We start from the raw sequence: 18,275 nt of genomic DNA on the forward strand, positions 1-18,275 counted from the left end.
CAGTGGTGGACTCAAGGATTAAAAAGGAAGGGAGTCCAAGGACAAACTCTGAAGAATCTCCCCCACTCCATTAGCTGAATGTAACACAGGCAGAACTTAGGCCTACTTGTTTTACAAGCTTGGATGTGTGTGAGGAACCAGGTAATAAATTAATCAGTTCACATCAGTTGTATTGAATTGTAGTTGAATGATGCCTTTGGTTCTAGAAGGTTACCTACCGTCTTGTAGATATGTATGTAATAAAGATGTCTATAGGCCATAAAGCTGCATTGATCTTTAGATTCTTTTTGAAAAGCAAGTGTTCTTGTTCTTCATCTCTCTCAATCTCTGCTGAGACAAACCATCCTTCATCTCATTGCTGCTGTAATCCTCGTAGAAGCAACACCAAAGCAGCTAGCATGTTTTTTTCTCTTCATGAAGCTTAAGAACTTTATTTAGCTGCACTAAAATGATTTAGGAGAGATTGAAAAGAGTCATATCTGAACATTTACAATCTTACGGGTGCAGAATATGAACCGCAGGTGAATCAGTTGCTTGGTGATGCTCTTAAACATGTTTTTCATGGCTTGTCGGTGGAACCGTGTTACGCTCTCTTATGCAAGCAAAGCGCTGAATGTGATCAGCATAGAAACAAGGCAGCCCTGCGGCCTAGGTACATACAATAAACCCTAGTGTGATTGTAATCAGTGTAAGCTCTTTATGATTGCTGCGGAACTGATGGTCAGCATCTTCACAGCGTAGTCGTTTTGCCCAATCATGCAATGCTGTGGAAATGTCTCACCTGAGGAAATTATATTTAAAAAGCTATCTAGCTGGGCAATAAGCATTTATTTGATCAGAAAAACACTAATATTACCATAAATACAAGTAACGTTGATGTACTAAGTAGTGATTTGTATTTGTAACAGTATTGTTTATCATTCATTACATGGTTTCGCTAATCAACACCTCATTATGTTCAATCAGGAGTCCTGTTGATGGATTTTAACAAATGCACCAAATGGTTGAGAAATCTTACTAGCTCACAATCAACCAAATGCTTAAAAAAGAAAATCTTGTTCATTGTGACTGCATAAATATTTACTTGCAAACATTCTGACATTATAAGGTGTTTACATGCAAAAAGACTTTTTAGTTGTGTACTTTTGCCCATAGAGGCAAAATTGTAAAAGTACAACATACAAAAACACAGTACACATTACAAAACCACATATTCAGTCCAACAAAATAAAAAGCATATCACAACTTTTATTAATTTAAATCTCTTTGTGTAAGAGAGTTTTTCATTCTGTTACTTTTCATCACTGGGAGCCTGAATCTGCAGCCAATCTGGATTGCAAGCGGATATTGGATCTCACTTTCCAGGTCACGTGACCGTTGCACATTATTGTATGTCACCTGTAATAGCAGGTCAGATAACCCAACAATGTATTCTTTACTTACAGGAATGCACAGCATCTGATTAATGGTCTTTAAATTAATTCTAATTGTAAAAATGTTTTATAACGTTATTGTTTAGTGAAATCTCTTTGACTTCAACATGCAGATTTTACAGATTTTAGTGTGGAGTGATGCTAATGGAATATTGTGATATTGTATACTGAATATTGCAGTGATGCACCAGAAGAGAAAAAGGCTGAACATTTTTACTTTAAAAAATTAAAAAAATAATATAAAACCAAGATTAAATAGGCCTCCAATAGAAGGTTCCATATAGATACTGAAAGCAAAGGTTAACATACTTTTGCTACTCACAGATGTGTAATACTGGATCATTTTCCTCAGTAAATTATTGACCAAGTTTAATGTTTTATCTCATTTGTTTAATTTGGTTTTCTTTATCTGCTATTAGGACTATTAGTGATAATCTGATTAAGTTTTAGGTAAAATTTATGCAGAAATATAGAAAATTCTAAAGGGTTCACAAACGGTGAAGCACTATTGTATTTCAGTTTTTACAAGGAATATTAGACAAGAAATACATAATCACTGCTCATGCCAAGTATTAAGACGTGCTGCAACTCTCGAGAACTTCTCCATTGTCCAGTGCTGATACATTTGAAAACACGACATCACACTCAGTTTGCAGAATACAGCAAAATAACAGAAGTTAAACGGAAAGTACCCATTAGCTTTCTAGTAGCTTTAGTTTTTTAAATGACCAAAGAATTTATGAACGACAGAAGTGCAAATTGTGGCTTCAAAAGACTGGAATTCATTAGTATTCTGGCTTGGAATTTATAGTTTTGGATAGCACACTTTTTTCTATTGTACATGATGTTGGATTTTATGGCATATACTGTAGCCTACATAATGTAATAATTTTAGAATTTAGTTTGTAAACTCTTTATTTGTTAGCTTTTTTCAGATTTTGACTTTCGGTCAGCTGTGTCCTGAATTTCATTTTCAGTTTTGGCAAACAATTTTCATTTCAGTGCGTAACTGGAATCACCTGATAAAGTTGTGAGCTCATGAGTCCTGAGTGCCACTACGCTATGCTAAAAGAATGTTTTACAAACTCAACCTAGCTTGTTTTGACTGTTTTTTTTTGTTTTCTTCTCTGAAAATCACAGCAAAAGGATTCTTAGACAGGACTGTAAATGTTGTGTATTATAGACCAGACTGAAAGCACTTTTCCAGAAAGTAAATTTTCTTTTTATGGATTTTAAACTGTTTTTTTAAAACAATGTGAAGATCTCATGAGTAAAGTGCATGAAATAGAATTTAAAAACTGAAAACAGGAAAGCTGTTGTTTTATGCGCACCATCATGTAGATATCATGCTCATCATCTATCAAATATATTGGTAAAAATAGTACTGAAAAGCAGGGCAACACGGTGGCGTGGTGGGTAGCGCTGTCACCTCACAGCAACCTCTTAGAAGATGAGTACTGAAAAGCAATGTCATTACATACCAGTATAGGCAATATTTCACGCAGCACTGCATTAAAGTGCTTTTCTAATGTTGCTGTTTTCATTACTTTCAACATCACTTTGTCTTATAAATGACTCCTAACATTTATGTGATGCTGCATCGACTGGTGATAAACAAGATAAGAAAGACCTTTGTTGCCCATTTCACCGAGTCACAACCCGTTTATGCATCATTAATTAATTATAAGCGCTGTCCTAAGATGACTCACTCTGCCAGCCTCTGGTCAGGAATTCTCACTCCAGTTATTAATGGGGGTTATGGCCAGTGTTTGGGAGTTTACTTCCATGCTCTGTCTTTCTAAAGCTGATTTATTTTTGCCAGACTCCACAAGAGATTAATTAACATTTTTTTATGATCATGCTTGCATGTGCTTTGGGGAAACTGGGTGCAAAGCCTTTGAAAATGTACTTCTTAGTAAGTTTGCATGTCTCAGGAGTTGAATCGGATGGTTTTGGATAACAAAATGCTTATGTGGTAATGCAGACCACTTGGGTAAGGTGGCTGAAATGTTAATGGAAAATCAGCTCACATGACATTGAAGGAATAGTTAAACCCAAAATGAAATGAACACAGTTGCCCCCTTACCCTAAAAGTTAGTTGATCAGTCAACACACATTACTGTGTGGTTTACAAGATGTTTATACTAGCGAACAAGAAATGGAAGCTTATAACCCACCAGTTAGAATCGTGCAAACATACGAATACTGCATTTGGATACAACACATTAGGCTGGGGAGAAGGGGTGATGTAATTTGATATTCACAACACGTCAAATGTAAGAATCACCATAACGTCCAAGAAGAAATACTCAGCACTTTCCATACAGCCTAAGTGTGGTTCAGATGAGTTGTAAAATTATGGAAATATAGTACCTCATGATTTCTCTGTAGCTGAATTCCAGAGCACCTTCACTATAATGATGGAAGATACCTGATTTTTGGTAAAACACATGGACAAAGCTTTGGAACTCACTTCTCACATGTTGCAGTTTTCCAGCAGGGGGTGCTATTAGCAAGCAAGTCCATTTTATTTGCATTATTTGAAGCGAAGTAGGTGCACTTCCGTTGAGTCATTTCACAATCAGTCATTTCACTTATCAGTGATTCCATCAACTACAGCTATGTGCAAATTCTCAAAGATCGCATGAAATGCTTGCAACATACCTTGTAAGACAAGGGATGCGCTGTATTTGTGCTGGCTTGTTGCTTTTTACATAGTGGCCTTGGTGTAGTGTCATCAGCATGTTGCTAAAATTGTTGTAGCTGTCTTTATTCAATAAGGAATATATTTCCTTTATTTTTTCCAATTTAGAGGTGTCCAGTTCCACCCACTAGCTAGATCTGCCCCAATCACGTGATGCTATCAGCTTTAGGAGGGTGAAGACTTGGTAGATGCTTCTTCCGAGGCATATGAAGCCAGATACCACATCTTGTCGAACTGATGCTAAGAGCAACATTGAACATATTGAACAGTTTTCTGGCGGCTAAAGCGGATTACACTGGATCACGTGCCACTTCTAAATGGAGTAGACATCACATGTGAGTACTGGAGCACACCCAAGAGTCTCGCTCACCAGCCAGAGCATATAAAATGGAAGGATTTGAACCTTGATTAGCTCTTGATAGGGCAGTTTTGAGAGTCCTCTGTTGTACATGGCTGTAACTCTAACAGTTCAGAGATGCCAGATCGATTGGAGCAGGCTGTGGCACATTTAATGAGGGCTCCCTTCAGTCACTCATCCAGAAAAACCCACCAGGACAAACAGTTGTGATAGGGTGGAGTGCCAAACGCATGGCTTTTGTTCATGCTATTTCAGCACTTATTTGAAATCCATCACTGTTTTTGCATTTCAGTTATATGGATAAGCAAACATTTCCACCTAATGCAAGATTACAACCTTCCTTGGGTGACATTTAGGCTTTTTTTCCCCTCAAATTTCGTTTTTTTATTTTATTATTATTTTTTTTTAAATGTGCAAAAAGTAGTGGACAGAAATCCCGCAAGCCGTGAAGCTACACCAGCAGGAGCTCATGCACATGTTTTTAGTCCAAGCATTCGGACGAGACCGATAGATGTTGGATTACTTAATGTTTGTGTGACGTATAATTTGAATAAAAGAATTTCATTAAATCAGTGAATGCTAAAAGGGCATGAACGCTAAAAATCATATAGAATGTAGGACTAAACTGCAGACACACAGACAAAGTTGCCCAGGCAGGGAATCAAACCCAAGCTCTTCTACCCACTGTGCCACCGTGCAACCCTGACTGGTAATCGATAATCCCAAGTTGTTACATGTTGTTACAGGACGGCAGGGAGGCGGATCCAAGTGCAGAGAGGAAAACCCATGAGAAAGAGTCTTAAATGAATTTATTGAGGGAATGGAGCATGAATGTGCACATTGGGGTTGAGGTGGCTCAAAGCCAGGTTCTAACCTCCAAAGTACTGATTGGCAGACTGAGGAATTACAGCTGCACCACCAGGAAGCACAGGTGAAAATGGGAAAAGTAACCTCAGTGAACGGGAAATAAAAATAGGCGGGAAAGGGCAAAAAAGGGGACGCTGAAAGCCTTCTTTTTGGCTTTTAAGTGATTTTTCTTCTTGATTCTCATGATTATTTTTTTCTTTTTTCCTTTCCTTTTTGTTTAAATACCCACTGGTATGGTATGGGCTTACCATACCAGTCACCCCGCTACAGAAGTGTGATGACAAAGAGCTGCTGTTTGCCTCAGCCTTAAGTAGAGGAGTCCACAGGTGTACTAGGTTGGGCCTATTCAGCCTGAGGGCTTCTGGGAATTGGAGTTCCCTGAACTTGTGGGGCCACAGGCTGGGCTCTTACACATATCATGCCAGTCTCTTCAAATATCGCCAAGGGCTGCTAAGCATATCTTGGCTGATAGTCGAAATTTGGGTGGAAGTGTGTAAAGCTGAAATTGTTTCAGACTATTAATGTGAGTCAATGTATGTTATGACACATTTGAAGCAAACCATTACAGCCTGTCACTGAGCTCTCAGAGCAGTTGCATTGATTTGTAGTTGAAAGATGGCCCGGCTTGTAGAACGCAGAAGCTCTTGATGGCAGATATTGTCCTGTCACAGACATGAGTGTAATAGAGATGGCTCTGGACAATAAACCTCTTCTTTTCAAGCTCATCCTTCTAACATTCCTGCTATTCATTGGTTTGCTCTCTCTCGGTCTCTGCTGTCACAAACCTTCAGTCATCTCATCACTGCTGGGGTCCCTGTTGTAGTATCACCAAAGCAGCTAGTGTGCCATTTTTTTCCTGCTGTGGTTTAAGAAGCACATTTTGCAGCATTAAACATTTAAAAGAACTTATGAAACGATTGAGATAGAATTCAAGTCAGAAACATCTAAGAGGATTGACATTCATTACAGCTCAACCCTGTCATGAAATGATTTGCTTTTCAGTCTGAAATCTGTCCTCCGTTGTAGGTTTTCCCAGTTCTTTCTGTTTCTCAAGTCATCAGTCTGACTACAAAGCTCTGAACACATGAAAATCCCCTGTTTACACCACAACATATCAAAAATGGTTCCCTCTGGTGCTAGAGACACAGTTATTCATGCTTTGCTAAGGCAGATGAATGCAATTACTTGCTGTTCCAACTGCCTTAGGTTACTTTGCATCTGAGCACAGCTTTAAGCTGTTGCTTGGTGGTTATATTTGGCATTAGTACAAAATGGAATTCTGGAGCTTGAAAAAGTCACACGACGCTCGCTCTTTTTTAGCTTTTAGTTAACGTGTTCCATTTAAGGTCCCTCTAACCACTTTTGTACTTAGAGAGATGACTTTAGAGGCTCTATTCAAGGCAAACCGCAAGGCACTGAGCCTCCTTAAGCACGTCTTAGAACCTCCTTGCAGCCCATTAAGCTAGATAAGCGCTACATGCGATGTGCGAGCGTGCAGCACATTGTAGGATGGAGCATGAAACAGAGCCCCATTCAACTCCTTCCCAGCCTGACTGATGAAATATGTACTTATGTTGGCATCTAATTTCCCATCGTGACTCCATGCTCTCTGTGGCCCTATTCTGTTCCACCTGCTTGTACGCTTTACGATAGAAAACGCGCAAAGTGCAGTAAACTCTTTTTCAAGACCAATGTTTACCTTGTTGGTGAAACGATAAACATGAACTAAAGAGTGAAGAAGAACGAAAAAACCCTAAAGCTGGGAAGACACAAGTGCTGTTATTTGGCCCCATTGTGTCAAGTTGTATACCAGCAGTGGAGAGGTGAACGAACCAGCAGCCCCTTTAATATCAGAAGGATTCAGAGTGAGCGCAGCTTTTGGAGCTTCGTCTATATTTCAAGTGTGGCAGCACTTTGCTGCTTTGTCAGTTCGGGACAAGGAACCTTTGGTCACCAAATGAATCTGTCAACAGTGCTTGGGTCATTCTCCATTCAGGGAATTCAGGTTTCTTTCATCATCTTTAATCTTAATATGTACATTCACATCTCTTATTATCATATATGCAAAAAAGGAGAGCTTAGTTCCAAACATACTTTACATACCACTGGTGTTATGTAAATATGGTGACACCAGTGAAAATCTGGTTAAAACTGAGGATTTTGTAAACTGTCTGACTCATTGGTCATTAGGTGACCTTGTTCAATTATTTAAAATCAGTAGTAAAAATGATATTTGGCAGTATTTTTGAAAAAAAAAATTAATTACCCAGCCATTAAAGCACATAACAGCAGTGGCTCATAGAAGTTATGTGCTGCCTGATAAACAAAATTATTAATAAATGAATGCAATACGTTCAGTGAATGTGGATTCCCTGAGCTTGCCTTGACTCCATGCCTCGAGATGCTTCCTCTCTCATGAGCCTCAACCCAAAAAAGCAGTTTAATATAGCTAAACATACTGTGTTAAAATGTGATATGAGTCTTGATGTGACCAATGTGCCAAATGTATATATATATTTTAATAAACTATATATATTTTTAAATGTAGTATAACATTAATGACATAAAAAGTAAACATGAATTCCTAAGTTAAACCTCTTAAAAATATTGTCTTCTATTAAAAATGGTTTCTGAAATGGTGAATGTTGGGTTATGCGGCGAGCTGTTTTACAAATGCAGAGCAACTAATAAAAAGAAGAGAAATCATAAGGGAAAAGTAATATTTATTATTACAGATCAACTGTGTAAATGCACACACTGACTTTTGGAGCTGTACCTAATATTTTAAGCATAAGCGCTGCAACCCTGGTGACATGGTTTCCTACTCCAAATGGAGAATGACCCGCTTACATTTCTAGCATTGATTGCAATAGCAAGGTCAAAAAGTGGGTTACTTCATCATCGTCGTCATCATCATCATCATCTCATTTATTTATAGCTTCTTTCCCGTGTGCAAAGACACTTTACAATCATAGAACATGAACACAGTAAACAATGAACAACAAAAGGACAATACAGGTAAACACTGACGTATAAATGGAACAACGATTCGTATAAAACAAGCCTTTAACAGAGATTTAAGTGAAGACAGAGAGGTGGCATCCCGAATAGACTGGGGGGGGGGCAGTATTCCATAATTTGGGAGCTACTACACTAAATGATTGACCACCTATAGAAGTCATCAATACCTTGGAACATGAGGCCTAAATTTTTTTATCTTAAAGTACAGGATGGAACATACAGATGAGGAAGCTCAGCCAAATATTGAGGAGCCAGGCCATGCAGAGCTTTTTATACAATGAGGAGAACCTTGTACTGAACACAGAATCCAATGGGTAACCAGTAAAGACCCTGAAGGACCGGAGAGATGTGGTCATTCTTCTTTGAAAAGGTGACGATCCTAGCAGCGGCATTTTGAACATACTACTCAGGGTTTTGACTGGAAGGCCAGATAGAAAACATTGCAGTAATCTAGCCGCGATGTCACTAATGCATGCGCAAGTGTTTCTACATTGGCTTGGAGACGAGTAATATTACACAGTGAATTACATTTACATTGAATTTACATTCTGTATTGAACTTACATTCTGTATTCTACACTTATATATTTTATTTTCATTGTATGTTGTAGTTTATTGTATTGTAGTGTATTGTATTTTATTGGGGCGGCACGGTGGCGTGGTGGGTAGCGCTGTCGCCTCACAGCAAGGAGGGCCTGTGTTCGATTCCCCGGCCGGGTGACCTGGGTCCTCTCTGTGTGGAGTTTGCATGTTCTCCCCGTGTCTGTGTGGGTTTCCTCCGGGTTCTCCGGTTTCCTCCCACAGTCCAAAGACATGCAGTCAGGCCAATTGGACATGCTAAATTACCCCTGGGTGTGAATGTGTGAGTGACTGTCTGTGTCTGTCTGTCTGCCCTGTGATGGACTGGCGACCTGTCCAGGGTGTATCCTGCCTTCCGCCCGAAGACTGCTGGGATAGGCTCCAGCATCCCCCCGCGACCCTGACGGAGAAGCGGCTTAGAGGATGGATGGATGGATGGATGGATTTTATTGTATTGCACTGTTCTGTGTTCAACTGTGTTCCTTTTCTCTGGGTATCAACAGTGACTTTTTGTTTCTAGCAGTATCTAAACTCAGGACTGTCTTTCTCTCTAACCTATTGGTAACTAGCAAAGATACTTTCTCTAGATAGACAAAGCACTTCTTGTAAGTCGCTCTGGATAAGAGCATCTGCTAAATGGTGTAAATGTAAATGTACACTTCTGACTTTTTCCTGTTTTCCTGTTATTTAATGTTAGGAAATGAAAGACACATGTCAGAAAAGCACATAAAGCACGGTTGGTCTTGCTTTATATTGTTTCTACTGTGTAACTGTGTAGTTACACATTAAAAGCATGTACTGCAACATTGTATCTATTGTTGATGTATTCACTGATACAGATTACAGTCATGCAGTTCATGTAAATACACACGTTAACTTCCTTTTTCTCTTACGTAATTACTCAAGTGTATCTTGAAGTTTGTAACAGGGAGGGTTTCTTGCTGTGGTTAGGTGAAGGTAATGGAAGTGGGAGCTGAATCATAATATTTTTGGTTAGTACATTTTATTGGCTCCAGCATCCCCCCTCGACCCTGACGGAGAAGCGGCTTAGAAAATGGATGGATGGATGGATGGATGGACATTTTATTGGTTATTATGATCAGAGATTACAGAAATATGAGAAATGAGACAATGAATTGTGCTTAATATGACGTAAAACAGTTTATGTCGGGCTGCCTATAAAAGGGAAATGAGATGGAACTGCTCCGGAATATGACCACCGTTTGCTTTTCCTTGAACATGCCACCCTCACTTTCATGTTTTTGTGGAATATTTCTTCATATGATCATACTGATATTTGTAGTTCCTCCTTATTTTTCACTGCTGGAACTCTCCCTAGTGCGCTGGCATTTTTAAAAATGTAATACAATTGAAACACACTTGTTCGCTTTGCCCTTCTGTTCCTCTGATTTTTTTCCTCTTGGCTCTTTGATAGAGGAATGACTATAATCATCTAATGAATAATCCACAGCACTTCAAGCAAACTGTGACATGTGGATGTCATTGTATGTAGGACTATGTGGAATATTATCACATTAGATCTAAAAACTGGAGCTGTGGTGCAGAGCAATCTAGCCAGGCCTCACAGGTCACATTGGATTTGGGAAAGATTGAGGAACGTGCTCCTGGGGTGCTGACACATGCAGTTATTTTACATTCAAAATCTGATAAGTCCGCTTCACTCTTTCTCATCCAGCTTTCCCACTGACAGCCTGCACCTGCAGGATGGCAGGGGGAGTCTGAGCAATACAGCGTATGACAATTCTCAACCACTAAAGCCTTATGAGTTCGGGTTTCATCCTATGTGGATAAACATTTGTCCATAGCAGACGCAGGCGAACTGCAGCTAGTCTTGTCATGGAAGTCATCTGAATTACTTTGACGGACTTTAACCTGAAGCTACATTATGAATCCTTTCGCTTTCTTGTCTGGCCTCGGAAGATATTCTCCATGGTACGATAAGGCGCAATGCAATTCTGATCCGGCATTAACAGTTAAGCCACCCAATCTTCATGGTGTTATTTGTCCCGAGATCCAATAAGACACATGCCGTCTTGGATGCTAATGAGTGAGGACAGTCAGGACTCCTCAGGTGGCAACACTGCAAACACTTTGAATAGACACTGAATAGAAAGCTATGTTTTCTGGAGATACAGTGAACATTTTATGAGCCCTTTGTACATACATTAGGTGTAAACACTGGAACTGTAGTGACTGGCTAGTATCTTCACAGCCATTCTGTCTTTGATTTCTGCTAAATATTGTTGTTCTGAATTATTAATGAGCCATTTTTCCACGTCGTCTTGGGTGTTATCAGCTAGTATGGGATATTCGGTTGGAAGCACTGGAAATCCAGTGAATGGCTACTGAATTCAAAGTTATGTTGTGTTTGATCTCTGCAATATTTTTGAGTTCTGAGCAACTTATGATGTCTTGGATGCTAATCAGTTAGCACGGCACACTTTAGGTGTAAACACTGGACTACAGTGGAAAACAGTGACTACAGAATTTAAAGCAAGCAAGCAAGCAAGCAAAATTTATTTATATAGCGCTTTTTACAACAGGTGTTGTCACAAAGCAGCTTTACAGAACAATCAGTATTACAGAGAGAAGAGAAAAGAAGAAAGAAAATCCGGGTCCGAGCCCCCATGAGCAAGCCAGCGGCGACGGTGGCAAGGAAAAACTCCCTAAAAGAGGAAGAAACCTTGAGAGGAACCAAGACTCAGAAAGCAGTGTTGTCTGAGAAGAGCTCTGTCTTGGATGGTAATCAGTTAGAATGGGACTCTTTAGGTAGAAATATTGCAAATGTATTGAATGGCCAGTGAAAGGAAAGTCATGTTTTCTTTTAGGTATCTGCTACTTTTTGGAGTTTTGAGTGTTTTATGACCTCTTAATACATCGTCGTTGATGCTAATTAGCTAATAGTGTGGAAGGGGTGGAATCATTGCAATGAATAGCTACTGAATTCAAAGCCATTTTGTTTCTCACAGATTTCTGCAAATAATTTACCAGCTCTTTTTACACTGAAAGGTTTATGAGCACTTTTGCCATATTATCGTAGATGCTTATCATATAGCATGGGACTGTTTAGGTGGAAACACTGGAAATACATTGAATGGCCATTGAATAGAAAACCACATTCTCTTACAGATTTCTGAAAAATATTCCCGCTGCCAGCTTGTTTGGCCATGGATGTGTGGAAGGTGTGGCTGTGCAGAGTGGTGGGTGCAGAGCACCTTGGGTACCGCTGTGACAGTGGTGATAGAGGCTTAAACAATGTAAACAGTTATTGCTGTGGTTAGCTAAACTAGCTGGAAGTCTAGCAGCGGTGTGAAAATTCGCTGCGCTGAGGAGGAGGATGTAGAAAGAGACACAGTCTCTCTCTCTGCTCTGGCGCCTTCAGGAGGAGAACACGACCCCAAGGGTGGACTTGCGCCTGGGAAAGTGGACACTCTGTAACCCCTTCTGTGCAGCGTGCACCTATGAGCCCCCATGTGTTCCCATGTACCCAGAGACTCTCTGTTCGGACTTTGCTTGGACTCTGCACAGACTGTTTCCAGGATGGCTGGCTGTTTGACTGGGGGCAGTGTAGCATCCCACTGCCGGCTCGTTCCACCGTGGATGCATTGGAAGCATTGCCTTGCAGAGCGGTGACCTTGGAGAACCACGAGTGGCAGTGGTGAGAGACACTTAAACAATGTAAACAGTTGGTGTATATGTGTTGTTTGTAACGTTCTGTGCCAGGCTGTCGGGCTGATTGGGTATGGTTAATGGTCACTATGAACTGGATATGTGTGGCTGCAGGTGACCGGTGGTTCTCTCCTACTTTTGGGAACTGTGAGCATTTTATGAGCCCATTTTACTAAATTGTCTTGAATGCAAATCGGTTAGCATGGGACGGTTCAGGTGGAAACACTGGAAATGCAGGCAATGGCTACTGAATTGAAAGCCATGATGTCTTAGATTTCTGCTAATTATTTTAAGCATATTAGAAATGTTTTTACAATTAAAGCATTGAGAGCCCTTTTACATATCGATGTTAATCGTTGATCTCTTCACTTCTCGACATTGTAAATGCATAAAAATTTCACGTTGTCTTAATTTTCTTCAAATTATCTTGCGAAGTTCTAAAAGTCTCATTTGCACTGCTTAACAGGCTGGAATACCAATGGACTTGGTCTTCCAGAATCTGAAGCTCGAGAGAGCGTGAGATGGAAAGAGACAGGAAGGAGGAGAGCAGGAAAACGATGCTTTGCTTCAGTTGGTCTGGCAGGGTGTTAGTCATATGTTTCTGCAGGGCAGGTTGATGGGAGGTGGGGGCAATGGGGACTGGACTGTGATTCAGGGGGGCAGGGTTACAGGCTATAGCTCTTCTGAGAGAGAGGCATGAAGAGGCTCGGCCTCCAATACTGCTGTATCCAAAAGCAAGAGACACTGATCTGTGACCTTTCTGCTCTGTGGAAGTATGAGGGGATTTTGAGCTGTGCATTTGTTAGCGGTATCTCCAGTGACACAAGAAGAGATGAGATGTTCTTTAATGGTACAATGCTTTTCATTCCCATTGCTTTTATGTTTTGTAGGAACCTTCCTAAACTTTCCAGCTCAAACGTCTGCCTCGCTGTGAGAAGGGAAATCTAAACAGATTCGGTTCTTAACTTGGCACATCCTGCTTAATTTCATCGCTTATAGCCAGCATTGTTCCTCTGACAGCACTATTGCCGGGCTTTATCACTTCATCAAGCTATTTCAGCAGCCACTTTTTCTACAAGTGCATTCATCTACAAACACAGCGGATCTGGCGGAGGGAAAACGAGGATACCCACCTTACTGTCTCATTCTCTTTGGACGTTTTTAGATGTGGTCCGTGTCCATCCAGAGCCTGAGTAATCCCTTCTTTGTTTGATAGCTGGAGAAGGAACCAAAAGCAGCACTGCGTGTGAAGGCAGTGCTGAGATGGTTCAGTCCTGCTCCGTGAATGGACAGCTGGCGAGGAGTTACGGAGACCGTGGGTGAACGTTAGTGCGCGAGTGTGCGCTTGCACTCACAGCTCCGCTCATACAGTGGCCAGGCAGAGGGAATCTGCTTTGCGTGGCACGAGAAGCTTTGATTCAGTCTCTGTGCTGTGTGTGGGTGCGTGCTTTGTGTGAGCGCCACACGGCAACATGTTGTGTGGACTGCGGAGAGAAGTGAAGAACAGTTTTGGTGAGTTGCCATTGATTTTTTAACATACTTCATACTCTTCGTACCATGTAAACTACAAGTACTGTAAGTAGAGATTTGAAGCCGTCTGTTGTGTGAATGTAATTGCCTGGGCTCCTTTGGGTCACTGGAACACATATTGCCTTATTTTCTCATTAACTGTGATCTGATTTATGGCTTTCAATGGCTTGGACGACCACGCTGATGGGCTTCTTGTAGTTCTCGAGGGTGTATGGTTTGGGGAAATGTGTCTGTCTACTAGCCTGCCCTTTTTTTTTTTGTTTAATTATTAAGGCTTCGTGGGTCAGTGTCTTGTGGTTTGTTATAATGAGTTTATGCCATAATGAGTTTCATTAATACTACAAATTGTTCTGCAAATGTAAATTGTGCTGCAAAGATCCTAATTTCCTTATGATTCATGTAATATTAGTATAATTCGTGACCAATGGTGTTTTCTAGCAATACATCTGATGTGTAGCTCTTGGATATTAACATGTAAGTATAAATGAATGCATTGATTTGTAGCGGTTAATTTCTATGTCTGCAATTAATTTTATTCCTTTTCACACATAAAAGTGGCCTTTTTTTGTATCTTAAAATGTGCTAGACACTCTTTTAATAACTGGTTGATTGGAATCGCTCTAATCATATCAAATTATTTTACCATATTGGGGGAAATTTGCTTGAATTCTTTATATCTCTATTTTTTGTGATGACTGTAATGAAAAGGAAAATAAAGGTGCCTAATAAAACTAACAGAACACTAATTTACTGTTTAACATACATAGGGTGAGTTTCCTGAACCCTTCGAATCAACAGATTAAGACGTTTATGTTTTTTCGATTGAACCTCCCCTTTAAATCCTGCAGCCATCCCGGTGGTACAGTTCTTTTGGGAAAAGCGAGCCTTGATCTATTAATGCATCTGGTAACATATTGATAAAGTTTTATTTCACATGTAAGGGAATACCCGATGTGGTGGGAGAGATACGCTTCCACAATCCCACAATTCCAGCCAGATTGCCTCTTGATATCAAGAGCACTTTTCCTTCTGTGTCAGAGATCAAGTTCTGTTTCTGGGCTCTGTGGAGGGATTCAGGAGGCTGCCTTGCATCTGTGAGGAACATAAGCAGGAGTCATGCTACAGCGCTCTGCCTAATGTTCTCCCGGTGGGGGTGAGATGCATGGGGGGGTGAGTTGGTGGGAGGGTGAGTGTGTGTGTGTGTGTGTGTGTGTGTGTGTGTGTGTGTGTGTGTGTGTACATAGTAGTGAGGGTGTGCCTCAGAGATTTGTGGAGAGGGGAGATAAGAAAGACAGTCAACGAAAGTGCCTGATGTTACCTGAGATATCTAGCACAAATACAATACTGCACAGCAAAATATATTGCGTGTGATGCATGAGATGGCAAACGTAAGGTGGCCTCTATATTTTATGTACTAAAACAAATCTAATGGCATGCTTTTGGTCATCTAAAATTCCAAGAGCAACCTGTGAACTTTCACAGCAGACAAATATTTCTTGTTTTTATAACATATGAACTGCTTTGTTATTGCATGTTTTTTTTCTCAAATTATTGTGTGTAAGTCACAGCATTCACACCTGCATTGCACTCTTAGTGACGCTACTATAGCACCATTTTGAAGCATTCTCTCCACACAAGCCAGACCAATATACAGCTTCCATATCGCTGCTGTCAGAACAAAACCTTGTATCTCCATTTTTGCTGTTTTTCAGTTTTTGATATAATATGAAAATAGCTGTTGCCCTTTACATAGAATATAAATTTCTTGATGAATGGACCAAAAAAAAAACAGCGCAAAATTACTTGGAAAGATGTCTGGTTCCATTGACTTACATTGAAAGTAAAGTATGTTTTTTCCTTCTCCATTTTGGAGTTACGAGGGTTTGTCACGAACAACAGCGATATGGTAAGGTTAGTTTAGCCACAGTATTACAACTAAGCCTCCTAAAATAAACAATGAGAGAAGTCAATACCCCCATTTAAATTAAAAAAGATGGTTTTATTCAAAGATTGATAAAAACATGCCACAGATGTAATATAAAACATATTTTGGTTTCAATACATGAAAACAGTAACACATTTGCCACGTTTGACACAGCCTCTTCCCACTGTGATACAGTTGTATACAGTTTATTTGTTTATTTGCTGAATATGACATATTGGAACAAAACAAAACAAAATATAAAATGTGCCATAACTTTTTTTTTTTTTTTTACAGGCCACATTTTATATTTTTGGGTTTTTTTCCAGTATGCTTAAGCAAATAAACAGTAATTGTGCATTAAAATGGGTTTGTTAAAGGATGTAGAGGATGTGTTACTTTACATTCACTTAGAAAATCAAAACATAAATTGACGAAACCTTTGCGTACGAATATGTTTATATATTTTTATGTATTTAGGTTGCAGAGCTCATCAACATAACGTTGAATTATAAGTGTTAGCTTCAGTTTTTCAGACATCCTAGTGACTGTTACAGCCCATCAGTCTGTTAGAATTGACCCCGCCTGATGGCTGCTGGCGTAACATTTGCAGTCACTCTGCTTTCAACAGAATTGCAGGTGCTTGAAACGAAGTTCTTATGATTCATTTTGCTCAGATGCTTTTGAATTTATTCATCCAAAACCAAAATCTAGTAGATTGTTTCTCCTCTATAATTTATATAAACGTCTATAAACAACAAAGGTGTGCTTGAAAGTCATTTTGAGTCTATGCATCCTGTAATACTCCACTCTCTTTCACTCTTTAACCCCCCCCCCCCCCCCACACACACACACACACACATACACACATTTTCATCTGCCAGATCTCCATTGGCAGGATCTGTGTGATCACACCATCCTGAAAAAAGCAATTACAATAGCTTCAACTCGTCACAAAGCCAATAAAGCTGATATGAGGTGAATGCTTTACACTGCTGGCTCCAGTTAGCAGGTTCATCAGCGTGTTAGTCTTGTTTTTCTCGTGGTGCTCTGGAGTATCAACAGACTTTCCTTGAATCGTTTACACAGTGTATTTGCACCAGACTAATAGATAACACTTGAGTGGTGTTCGCCGATTCCTTGAGCAGCAGCTCTAATGAGGCGTCTCTTGCATGTCACTGCTAATTAGGCACAAAGTCATCACTGTAGCTGTAGGGACCACCGAGGCTGGTTAGGCAGGTAAAATAAACCAGACAACCTCACTGATCAGACTTCAGCTTTTATTAAAGCTAAGAGAGCTGAGGAATGCAATGCAATAGGTCTTTTTCACTTTTCAGCAGTTTGCTCATTTTTTGTCTAATATTAGCTCCTGAAATATCACAAAGCAAATGTTTTACCTTTCGAGTATCTCCGGCGAGGTGAACAACCAACTATTTTACCTTCCTCTGCCTCCCACACTCAAAGGTTGGATGTGCTCTGAAGCGCGGCTGAGCTAAATGTCCTCCCCTTTATGCCTCGCCTGTGACTAATCTCACATTTTACACAGCTAGCAATTTGGAAGTACTTATTACGCTAATTGTAGCTTGTTTTCCAGATGCTGCTTTGCTTGTTTTACCGAGTTTTTCAGGAGGGCTGGCGAGGGAAAGTGCACTTGGTATAATTACGTGTGTTTTTTTTTTTTTTTAAAGTCTTACTCTTGTAATAATGCACATAATCACCGCATATTTTTCAGCAAATTGCTTTGGTGCTGTGGTTAGGGATAATACAGCCCGAAAAGGGGAAGAGGAAAGCCTGCAATGATTCCCTGCATTTTAATGAATTGTTTTGAACAATGCGACCCCTCTCGGAAAAAGATATACAATTCTATTTGTAATTGATTTTCATCTTTGTTCGGGATGCACGGCTTACAGCGGATGATAAAGAGGCTCGGGCTTCAGGCCAAGAATACCAATTCTGTCAATGTTCTCTGACACAACTGTTTGTAAGTACCTTGTTTGTAAGACGTTCACTCAGTGGATGTCAGGAGAGCTTCGTGACCCTTTTCAGTTCTTCAACTGACCGTTCAGGTGGAATCGATGCTGTTCGTAACTCATTAGCTGAGTAAGTTCCGATGAAGGCCACAGAAGTGCTAGAGCCCTCTGGCAACTCTGTACTACAGACGCTCCGTGACCTA

The 18,275-nt window shown here is 40.1% G+C and overlaps 1 protein-coding gene across 8 annotated transcripts in view; it reads left to right on the forward strand.

Annotated features, from left to right (window-relative positions):
• Window positions 1-18,275, forward strand: part of grip2b (glutamate receptor interacting protein 2b) — a 200,801-nt gene that overhangs the window by 54,289 nt on the left and 128,237 nt on the right. For 2 of the 8 annotated variants that reach the window (XM_017713344.2, XM_037532367.1), the window contains exon 1: window positions 13,996-14,163. The exons of the other annotated variants lie outside the window; for them this stretch is intronic. In XM_017713344.2, coding sequence (XP_017568833.1) covers window positions 14,124-14,163 — 40 coding nt within the window. In that variant the 5' untranslated portion in view covers window positions 13,996-14,123. Of the gene's footprint in view, window positions 1-13,995; window positions 14,164-18,275 lie in introns of those variants that run through there. 8 annotated transcript variants of the gene reach the window in all.

Source organism: Pygocentrus nattereri, chromosome 21, assembly GCF_015220715.1.
Source record: "Pygocentrus nattereri isolate fPygNat1 chromosome 21, fPygNat1.pri, whole genome shotgun sequence".
Lineage (NCBI taxonomy): Eukaryota > Metazoa > Chordata > Actinopteri > Characiformes > Serrasalmidae > Pygocentrus > Pygocentrus nattereri.